Source organism: Microtus ochrogaster, chromosome 1 (assembly GCF_000317375.1).
Source record: "Microtus ochrogaster isolate Prairie Vole_2 chromosome 1, MicOch1.0, whole genome shotgun sequence".
In the NCBI taxonomy this organism is placed as follows: domain Eukaryota; kingdom Metazoa; phylum Chordata; class Mammalia; order Rodentia; family Cricetidae; genus Microtus; species Microtus ochrogaster.
In genome coordinates, this window is record NC_022009.1 from 21,810,237 (window position 1) to 21,822,273 (window position 12,037).

General features: G+C 41.0%; 1 protein-coding gene across 1 annotated transcript in view; it reads left to right on the forward strand.

The window, feature by feature from the left end:
- LOC101988291 (acyl-coenzyme A thioesterase 1) overlaps positions 1-12,037 on the forward strand; it is a 14,995-nt gene that overhangs the window by 1,259 nt on the left and 1,699 nt on the right. The window contains exons 2-3 of the mRNA XM_005343652.3: positions 8-426; positions 10,829-11,031. Of these exons, the coding sequence (XP_005343709.1) occupies positions 8-426; positions 10,829-11,031 (622 nt within the window). The remainder of the gene's footprint in view (positions 1-7; positions 427-10,828; positions 11,032-12,037) is intronic.

Here is a 12,037-nt window from a genome sequence, read left to right on the forward strand (position 1 = left end):
GCCGCAGCTGCTGGGACGAGCCCCTCAGCATCTCCGTGCGCGGCATGGCCCCCGAGCAGCCCGTCACGCTGCGCACCGCCCTGCGAGACGAGACAGGCAAGCTGTTCCGCGCCCACGCGCGCTACCGCGCCGACCCCCACGGCGAGCTGGACCTGGCGCGCGCGCCCGCGCTGGGCGGCAGCTTCGCGGGGCTCGAGCCCATGGGGCTGCTCTGGGCCATGGAGCCCGACCGGCCTTTCTGGCGCCTGATCAAGCGCGACGTGCAAACGCCCTTCGTGGTGGAGCTGGAGGTGCTGGACGGCCACGAGCCCGACGACGGGCGGCTGCTGGCGCGGGCGGTGCACGAGCGTCACTTCATGGCTCCCGGGGTGCGGCGCGTGCCCGTGCGCGAGGGCCGTGTGCGCGCTACGCTCTTCCTGCCTCCAGGTGAGCAACCCTCCACTTTACCTTGCTCAAAGTTTCTCTGTGATTTTAAATGAAGAAAAAGGTAGCTCCCAATGACTTAGGACTCAGAGGAAAGGAGACTGGACCCAGCTGGAAGGGGCCTGTTATGATGATGCTCTTAGGACAAGACACCTGTAATATAAAATTAAACTAGTGGTAATAAACAGGGCTGAGGTGGCACACTCCTTTAATCCCAACACTTGAGAGGCAGAGCAGACCCTTTTTTTTAATAAAGATTTTTTTATTTCTTATGTATACAGCATTCGGTCAGCATGTATGCCTGCACACCAGAAGAGGGCACCAGATTTCATCATAGATGGTTGTGAGCCACCATGTGGTTGCTGGGAATTGAACTCAGGACCTCTGGAAGAGCAACCAGTGCTCTTAACCTCTGAGCCATCTCTCCAACCCAAACCTGTTTTTAAGTTTGAGGCCAACCTGGTTTACAGAGTGTGTTCCAGGACAGCCAGGCTACATAGATAAGCCCTGTCTCAAAAAACCATAGCCAATTTTAAATATTAAATGTTAAATCTGTTTTGAGCTGTGCATCATAGCATGGCAGGTTGGGACACCAAAGCAAAAGTCTGTCTTGAGCTTTGGAGCTCAGGCTAGTCTGGTCAAACCCTTTTCAAAACAAGGAATGCTTCTTCTTTTCTTTTCTTTCATTTCCTTTTCTTTTCTTTTTGTTTTGTTTCTTTTCTCCTTCCTTCTTCCTCCCTCCTCCTCCTTCTCCTTCTCCTCCTATTCTTTTTTCCAATACAGGGTTTCTCTGTCCTGGAACTCACTCTGTAGGCCAGGCTGGCCTTAAACTCAGAGACCCACCTGCCTCTGCCTTCTGAATGCTGGGATTAAAGATGTGGACCACCACCGACTGGCCAAGGGACATTTCTTGCTTCTGCTGTTTTTAAGAAGCATACTACATTAAGATTTCAGTCAACTAGCAGTTAGAGGGAGGCCTTTTCTGTCGACTGACAATCTAAGATCATTTCATAGTCATACATAAAATGATGCTTACTTAGCCTCTTTAGTAACTGACAAAATGCAAAATAAAGCTACAGACTATATAGCATAGCTTCAAGAGTAACAAAGCTTTCAAAGTCTAACATTTCCAATTCTTGTTAAATGCTTGGAGGAAGGGTCACTCAGTACATAGCTAGAGAGAGTGGGGGTGTTCATCCAGGTATTCTTGGAAGCAATTGCTTTTTAACTACGTAGATCAATATGTAATTCTACCATTGTATGCACATGTGTACTGGAAAGCTTGTTGCTTGGAAATAGTCTAAATGCCCCACCCACCAATAATGAAGTTGATGAATAAATGGAGGCATAGTTGTAGAAGTCAAAGTAATTGTCCCTCAGCTTCTTGTGCTCAACCCAAATGAAATCATAGGGAGGCAAGCTCTCTAGTTGCTGGTCATTGCCCCTGTTGTTCAGTAGCAAGGAGCCACAGCAGTAGGAAGCAGGAGCAACCATTGGTGGCATCCTCTAGTGTCACAGTCCTGCAGGCCTTGGGTATCAGGTCCTCTTGCTTCTGGCCAAGGCCAATGTTACATCCTTAGGTGCAAGACCCTGCACCTCTGTAGCTTGACAGCTTTCTGGAATCCTGGAATATTCTGGTGACCAGCAACGCGCCGCCCCCCTGCCCAGCTTTTGTTCTTCTTTAGTCTCGGCTCACTACTCTCTCTTGTTATCTATTTCCATATTTCTGATCCTTTCCCTGGCTACTCTTAAGTCATTTGGCTGCTTCTTCGGCCAGCTGCCTGAATCCTCCCCAGCACAGTGACGGCTGCCATGACAACTCAGGAAGCCTGCCCCTTGCCAGAGGATGGAGCTCCAGGCTGACACACTTGCCAGCTGCTTAGAAGTTTCAGTATCCATTCAGGAGCTGGGTGCCAAGTGTTGGGCATACACTGACACACAGGACTGCCGAGGGGTGAGAGCAGCCACCTGCATTAATGGTTTCACAACTTGCTCTATTAAATGCTGAACTTTCCTGACCACTGCTGATGCACTGGCTCTGCCTCATGCTCCCTGTGGTCTTTATGTTCCCAGCTTAGCCTACATTGAAAATAGGCAAGAAAAGACCACTCCAGAGAAGCCTTTGTTCAATGTTGCTGCTCCAGGGGAGGCAGGATTAAAAAGAATGTCTCTCCGGGGACTTGCTGAATAGCCTGCTTGCATTTGTTAGAGACGGATCATCGGATCAATTACAGTCTATCCTCTTAGCACCCATCACAATAACTCACGATAACTGAGATTGGTGTTTTAGACCAAGCATAGGTTTACCTTCAGGTACAACGACCAGACTAGCTGGGGAAATGTCCCCTTCCACACACACACCAAGGTGGAAATGGTTATAACGGAAAATCTGGTACAACTTGTTTCTAAGGGCCCTGGCAATAGCTACACGGATGGTGGAAGATACAAAATAATCCCACACTAGTTCAGAATTACATACAATAAAGGGTTATTTATTTAGGGGAGACTTACAGATCACTGTCCTAGATCACAGTCCTCTGCACGAGCAGGGAACAGGAACAGAGTCTAGCAGCCGGAAGTGAGAGCTGTAAGCAAGAGAGTGACCACAGGCTTTACAGCTGCATTTATAGTATAAGAGACCACACCCAAGTGGGCTGGTATCTTAAAGGCTATTGGATGAAGGAGCAGAAGGAGCTCTCACAGCACCTCCCCCTTTTATTTAAACAAGAGAGTTCCAAACCCAATACAAAACTATATATACTAGGAACAGATATCAAATATAGGATTAGAATTACAACCAGCATAAACAATATTAAGCAAGGAAGTATGCTAAATGTTTTAATAAATATTCTATCCTGAGGAGTCTAAGTCTTGTATTGGAAATGACTTGGCTAGATCATAAGAGGATGGTAACTACGACTATCTAATCTTCAAGCACATCAAAGGCCTGAGAAGGAAAATATTACTTGAGTAGGCAGGAAGTGTAATCAAGCAGCTTCCAAAATGTGCAGTAGATGACAGAGACAACTGTCTACTTGGACAATCACCGAAAGTCTCATTTGCAATGTTGAAGCAATCAACTTTGTCTATGGCCTAGAGTAACTGACAGACCATTTTCAGAGGCAGGAAATATTTCAAAACCATCTTACCCAGTCTTGGCAAGATTTGGCAGTCTTTTTTCTTGTATGTTCCTTGTCCAGTCTGGACATCGTGCACTTTGTCAGTGGTCGAGCCATGGGCAGTTTCTTGCCCAAGGGTCAGTTGTACCGAGAAGAAGACAAACTCTGAGTGGAGTGCCTTTGGTGCTCAACACTCTCTCAGGAATAGATCAGTGCTGCTAGGAGCAACTGTGTCTCACATCAACAGAATCCTAAGTTATTTAAGTGCTATGTTCTACAGATCTTTGAAGTGGTTACCTATCTATGCAGAATACAATCTCTATGTATATAAAGGACCTAATTAGTCTGACTAAAAGTATAACAAACATGATTGGCTATTGACCTATAATACTTAATACCTACATATATATTAAAGATTAAAACTTCATATCAGAATATTAAACAATCTTTTAAAAAACTGTGCAGTAAAGGAGGACAATGACATCAAAATGTAAACAATGTATAGATATCTTAATCAGAGATAAAAATATATAATGCAATATGATAAATATATCCTAAAATTGTATCAATGTCCAAAATGTCTTAAACAGAGGTATAAATATGTATGCATACAATATGACAAAATAGCGGTGCATAAGTGTACAAGTATTGTAAATAGAAATAACAAATATAATTTGAACTTGTATCAATATACAAGAAACTATACCGGTGTAAATTGTCCATAAATAATAGCTCACAAGTATTCACTCTATTACTCACTATTATTATTATTATTATCATTATTATTATTATTATTATTATTATTAATGTGAATAATTTCACACTAAATTATCTATTATCCCATTCCGTTTTTATTTATTTATTTATTTTGAGATCTCTAGGTCTATATAATTTCCACCCCAACCCCCAACCCTATGCAAGTAGTAATCAACCCCTAAATGGTGTCTCTAACCGTGAGGACAAACTTTGTTGGGAGAGGGGACGTTGCTTTCTAGAATTGCTTTTATTGTCCAACTCCAAAGCCAGCTCTTATTTTTAAGTAGATATGTATACTTGTCCAAATAATCAAATTTTACCATGCAGATAATACAGTATCATAAGGCAGATTTCTCTTTGCTTGTTGATTCTTTCTGGATACTTATCTTTTTATCTTTAGGCATCTAGATGTCCAAGATCTCTCCACTCTTTGAAGATGAATATTTTCCTGCAAAGACAAGAACAGAACCCTGTCCCAACCATTATGAGGTTTTCTTACCACTTATATGATTGTCACCTATGTGGATGAGCCATTATTTCTCTTTATCAAGAGGTTTCTCTTTTTCAAACCAAATCTTTATCAATTTTGATGGTATCTATAGCTTTTCTTCTCCTGTGGAAACAAGAGCAAAATCCCTCCCCTAACAGCACATCTCCTGGTTTCCGTTGTGAGGTCAGCACATCTTTGAAATATACAGGCTGATTTAATTCAGAAGTTTTTTCTATTATCCAATGTTTCTGCTGCTGTTGTTCCTTTCTCATTAGCATTAAGACAATTCAAGGTTAATAAAGCATTATGCAATCTATTTCTGGGGGTATTTTCCATTCCTTTCTGTTTGTTTAGCATATCCTTTATAGTTCAATTTGATCTTTTTATAATTGTGTGGCCTGCAGGATTGTTTGGTAAAACTGTTTCATTTTCTTAGACACATATGCTGGACCATTGTCTGTCTTTATTTGTGCAGGACTCCCCATGATGGCCATAACTTCTAATAAATGAATGATTACTGATTCAGCCATTTTTTTTTTTTTTTTTTTGTTTTTTCGAGACAGGGTTTCAAAAAACCTGTCCTGGAACTAGCTCTGTAGACCAGGCTGGTCTCAAACTCACAGAGATCCGCCTGCCTCTGCCTCCTGAGTGCTGGGATTAAAGGTGTGCGCCACCATCGCCTGGCTTGATTCATTTCTGAGGTCAAAGAAGTTGCCCATTGAAAACCTGAATAAGCGTCAATGATGTGGTGTACATATTTTAATTTTCCAAATTCTGTAAAGTGGAACACATCTATCTGTCAGATCTCATTCCTTTGAATACCCTTTAGGTTACTCCCTGCTGGTTAATGGTGTTTGGCTATAGAAAGAGCAAGTGGTTCATCTCTTTATAATCTCCTTAGCTTGTTGCCATGTAATAGAAAACTCTTCAAACCTTTGCTACTGACATGATGTTTCTTATGAAATTCTGAGGCCTAGAGCACACTTCCAATCAATAATCGATCACTTTTTACATTATCTTGTGGGATTATATATTGAACCTATATGAATAATGAAGTCAATTCTGTATCATCTGGTATAAATTCAGCAGTTTCAATATGCAAGACAATTCTTTCTGCATATTGTGAATCAGTAACTATATTGAGAGGTTCTTTAAAATCCCTTAGTACCATGAGAATACCATATAATTCTGCCTTTTGAACAAAATTATAAGGGCTTTGTTCCACCTTACTTAATTCTTCTGATTTGTAACCTGTCTTTCCTGATTTATTTGCATCTGTATAAAATGTACAGGCTCCAGTTATTGGTACATCATGTATAATTTGGGGAAGAATTCAAGTAATTCTCTTTATAAGGTTAATTCTATCACTTTTAGGATAATTGCTATTAATGTCTCTCAAAAAATTAGCACAAGCTCTTTACCAAGTTTCATTGTCTTCCCATATTTTTTTAAATTCATCAGCAGTAAAAGGAACTATAATCTCTGCTGAGTCTATACCTGCTAGTTGATGAAGTCTCAATTTTCCTTTTATAATTAATTCAGAGATTTTTTTCCACATAAGTTTTTAATTTTTTATTTGGTTTATGTGGTAAAAAGATCCATTCTAAGATAATATCTTCCCTCTGCATTAAGATTCCTGTAGGGGAAATTCTGGAAGGCAATATGACTAGAATACAATTAAGATTTGGATTCACGCCATCTACATGTGCCTCCTGTAATTTCTCTGCAATGACCATCAATTCTTTTTCCGGTTGAGCTGTTAATTCTCTGGGACTATTTAAGTCTTTGTAACCACCTAAGGTTTGGTTTAAATGAACTGTTAGGTCAGGTGTTATCCCATCAGCCGGTCATAGACTGGAAATATCTCCTAACAATCTTTGAAAGTCATTAGGAGTCCACAATTGGTCTCTCCTAATTTGTGCCTTTTGTGTTCTAATTTTCTGTAAACCTATTTTGTAACTAGGTAATTGACAGAATCTCCGTTTTGTATTTTTTCAGGAGCAATTTGTAATTCCCATTTAGGCAAAACTTTTTTTTAGTTCTTCAAACATTTTTTTTTCTAAAGTATTGGCATTTGGGTCAGATAACAAAATGTCGTCCATGTAATGGTAAATTATAAACTTAGGAAATTTCTTGTGTATTATTTCCAATGGCTGATTTACAAAGTATTGACACAAGGTGGCACTATTGAGCATTCCCTTTGGGAGGATGGTTCACTGGTATCTCCTAGTAGACTGAGAATTATTATAAGTAGGCACTGTGAAAGCAAATTTTTCTCTATCCTTTTCTTGTAAAGGTATAGTGAAGAAACAGTCTTTCAAATCAATAACAATAAGAGGTCATCCTTTTGGTAATAGAGGAGGCTGAGGAATTCCAGACTGTGGAGGACCCATAGGTAGGATAACCTTGTTGATAGCTCTTAAATCTGTCACCATTCTCCATTTTCCCGGTTTCTTTTTATCAACAAATACAGGAAAATTCCAAGGGCTGGTTGATTCTTCAATATGGTGAGCATCTAATTGCTCCTGTACCAACTGTTCTAAAACCTTCAGTTTGTCTTCCATTAAAGGCCATTGTTTAAACCATATGAGTGTCTCAGTTAAACATTTTAAAGGCATGGTCATTAGTACCTCTGAAGGTTTGCTAGTTGCTTTGTGTTCTTGTACAGCTTGAATAGCTGATGACCTTTTTTATATAATATTTTATAATATCTTTCCCAGAAGCCTGAGTTTTGGGGACTGCAGGAATGTTAACCTGGGTATTCCATTGCTGCAATAGGTCACAGTCCCATAAATCCACTGCAATATTAGCTACATATGGCCTCAGCCTTCTTTTTCGTCCTTCTAGTCCTATGTATTCAACCCACCTCAAGCTTTGTTTTACTTGAGATAGGGTTCCAATTCCTAGGAACTGAATATCTGTCTTTTGAAGAGGCCAATCCGGATGCCAAGATTCTGGAGCAATGATAGTCACATCTGCACCTGTGTCTTGTAATCCCTCAATTATAATGCCATTTATAAGCACTCTTAGATTTGATCTTTGATCATTTATAGAAGTCTGCCAAAATGTATGTTTCCTATTTCCTACTGAAGTTTTTGACTCATCCTCCAGGTCTATTCCATCATCCAAAACAGTATGTTTTTTTTTTTGTTGTTGTTGTTGTTTTTTCAGTAGGCACTGGATTGTTTAATTTTCCTGGTGAGACATGTTCTCCACAGTGATTGGGAATGACTGGGCCTTGTTTGACACTGGGGCCTTTGAAAGGCCCCCAAGGAATTTCCTTATGGTATCGGGTTGATTTGTCTGTCTCTTGTCGACCTACATTGATTAGTCCAGTGTCTGCCTTTGCCACACCTCCTACATATACCAGAACGTTGACTCCTCCTATTCTTCCTATTCCTAGAAGATACATTATTCCTTCTTAGATGTTCTATTCCACAATTAAAACATTTGGCATTTCGGTGTCTCCTCATACCACTGTAAATTGCTTCTCCTACCCAAGCTTCAGTAGTATAGTCAAATGTTTCAACATTCATTGTATGCAAGATCCATTCATCTATGGGTACTGATCTAACCTTTTAAGAAGATCTTTACATTCTAAGTCGGCATTTTCAGTTAGTACACGTCTAGCTTCAGGGTCTGTCACTCCTAATTGTACAGCCTTAGTTAATCTTTGTAAGAAATCAGTAAAGGGTTCTCTCTGATCCTGTTTAACCCTAATATATTACTCAGTCCTTGTTCCTGAATCCTGTCCCAAGCATTTAAAGCTGCTGTACTACATAGGGACAAGGTGCATTCATTTTAGTGAGCCTGTTCCTGAGGATCAGAGTAATGACCATTGCCAAGAATTTGATCTTGGGAAGTTTCAAATCCTTTTGATTTCCCTGTTGCTCTAAAATCTTTGCCTCTTCTCTCCAATAACACTTCCAAAGCAGCCGAGGTCCATTTTCTAAACCACGGAGATTAATTGAAGCCAGTCGTGTGGGGTAGCCTTAGTACTTGAGGCCCACATTTTCACCATTTCCCTGACAAATGGTGAATGTAGTCCATAAGAAACTATTGCTTGTTTTTATTTCTTTTAGATTGCTCATATGTATTGGTTCCCATGCATATTCTTTGACTACCTTAGAGTACTTTGTGTCAGATGGTCTTTCCAAGGAAATTACTGGATATGCAGTTGAAACTCTGTGTAAGTCATCCAGGGGTCTGGTACGTACTGATGAGGCTAAATCCTGTCCTTGTGCCTTCTGTCCCTGCTCATCAGTTTCAACAAATTCCTCAATCTTTTCAAATCTTTTTAGTACTGCCTTTTTAAAAGTCTGAAACTCCTGTAATGTCTCATCCTTGGACATATCATAACTTTTTAACAGATTTTGATAGTTAGATCCAACAGCATAAATTCTTTGAGATAATCTTGTTAAATTGATGCTATCCCTCTCCATAGTATTGAACCATTTCTTAAAATGAGATAATATTGAAAACAAAGCTAATTCTTAGAATCAAATAATAGGAAGGAAAATAGCGTAAGTCTTGTCCAATACCTTCCATAATAGAAGCAAAATAATTATTGAACTCCTGGATGTTATCAGTCATTTTTTTGTAGTTTTTCAGATCTTACCTGTCATAAAGTAATTTCAGTGAATTGGAGTAGGTATAATAATCGTTATCGGACAGCAGGTGTCACAGCTGCAGTCACGTGACAGAGAAGCTGGCGGCAGCTAACAGCATATATGGCTTACTTAGGTACTGAAAAATATGCTTTGTTTAACAAATTAAGAACAGTTATTAAGGTGGTCAAACAATTCCAAGAGTTGGGGCCCAGGATAAAGAGAAAACCCAAGTTTTCCATCAATGCAGGTTGCAGACTGTGTGTATCACAGGCGTTGCAGGCAGCAGTGTGTGGGTTGCGAGCTGGGGAGCGGTGAGCAGCAACCTGCTGTATCTGAGGGTCAGCTAAAGCTGCAGGTGGGAGAGTCAGTACCCAGTGTGCCATGCAGCTGGCGGGCCAATCCAAAAAGTGTGGACTGGTCCCCATGTTCGGGTGCCAAATAATGGGATAAGATACAAAATAATCCCACACTAGTTCAGAATCATGTATAATAAAGGGTTATTTATTTAGGGGAGACTTACAGATCACTGTCCTGGAATGCAATCTCTGCACGAGCGGGGAACAGGAATAAAGTCTAGCAACCAGAAGCAAGAGAGCAAGCACAGGCTTTACAAATGAATTTATAGTATAAGAGACCACGCCCAAGTGGGCTGGTAGCTTAAAGGCTATTGGCTGAAGGAGCTCCACATCACTACACCGTCTGGCACCATAATGTATTTTGTTTTGTTTTTATTCTTTGTTATTTTGCGGGAGCCCACCACCTCCCAAGTAAATGCATTGAGTCTTATTCTTATTATGAATAAGTAATGCCTGGCCTTAGCTTGACTTGTTTCTAGCCTGATTTTCATAACTTAAATTCTCCCATGTACCTTTTGTCTCTGGGCTTTTACCTTTCTATACTTTCTATATACTTTTCTTTCCTTCTTACTCGGTGACTTGCTGTGTAGCTGGGTGGCTGTCCCTGAAGTCCTCCTTTCCTCCTTTTCTCATTCCTCTTTCTTTTCTTTTTCTCCTTCTATTTATTCTATCTGCATGCCAGGACCACCTCTCCTTTCTCCTGCCAAGCTGTTGGTTGTCCAACTCTTTATTAGACCAATCGGGTGTTTTAGACAGAGTAACACAGCTATGCAAAGATAAACAAATGTAACATAAAAGAATGCAACACATCTTTGTATCATTAAACAAATGTTCCACAGTACAGACAAATGTAACACATCTTTAACTCATATTACATAACAATAACACCCAGCCATGGTCTTTGTGTGGTCATCTCATGGAGTGTTGAAGATGGCTGGTGCTGGCACAAGAGAGTAGGTGAGCTCTTGGACTATTATTCCTTTTGTTTAAGGTGGCCAAGACTGCGAAGAAGAGTTCAATAACCATTGATTATTAAATACTTCTTACTAATGCTTAGTTCTGTTTCTTCCCCAGAACCTGGGCCCTATCCTGGGATCGTGGACCTTTTCGGAGTTGGAGGTGGCCTTCTGGAGTATCGAGCAAGTCTTCTGGCTGGGAAGGGTTTTGCTGTCTTGGCTCTGGCTTATTATAACTACGATGACCTCCCCAAAAACATGGATGCCATGCGCATGGAGTACTTTGAAGAAGCCGTGAACTACCTCCTCAGTCACCCTGAGGTTAGATCTCTCTTTTTCCAGTTTTATGCAGCCTAGGGCCTGGCTCTAGAAATAGCACCACCTACATTCAAAGTAGGTATTCCCACCTGAGTTAGTGAAATTAAGAAATTCCCTTAAGGAGCTGGAGATATGGCTCAGGGGTTAAGAATACTGACTGCTCTTCCTGAAGTCCTGAGTTCAATTCCCAACAACCACATGGTGGCTCACAACCAATTATAATGGGATCTGATTCCCTCTTCTAACATGCAAAGCACACATACATAAAATATAAATAAAAAAGAGAAAGAATCCCCTTAAAGGTATGTCTGTAGGTCAACCCAGCCTAGGTTCCTTGATTTAACTCCCTCCCCAGGTATGTCTAGATTGTGTCAAGTTGACAATTAAAAATTTCATAGTAGGGTAATTAAAACATATTTGATCATGTAATTATTAGTATTTTAGTGGGGGATTACATTTTAAAGTGGTCAAGGATATTGTTGCCAAAGGGGAGGGGTAGGAAGAGGAGAAAGAAAAAGTGATTGATTGATTGATTGATTAATTATTTCTATGAGAGGTCAGCCAAATAGCCATTTGCTTATAGCACAGAGGCTGCTGGGATTCAGGACAGGGGCAGTCCTTGTGGGATGGAGCCCAGAGGTGCGGAGTAGGGACTGGGAAGAAAGGAAAGTGCAACAGACATCTTCCCACAGGTTCAGCAGGGAACCAGGAAGAGAACAAAGTCATAACTAGTATGGCTTAGGGTAAACATAAGGACATAGAAGAGGCCCAGAGCAGAGAGGACCTGGAGGACCAGCAGAGGGAAGTCAGGAGGAGAGGAGGCCGGAAGTGAGTGTGGGAGGCCAACCCTGGAGTAAGATAGTGGACAGCATCCCAAACACAAGGAGAGGTGGCTCCTTGTGGGACGTCTGAGAGCATGAGCAGCCGTGGGTATAGGTAGAGTGGGGAGTGAGGAATTGAGACATTCCTCCTGATGGCTTCTGTTTCTCACTGCCGTATGAGTGAGGAA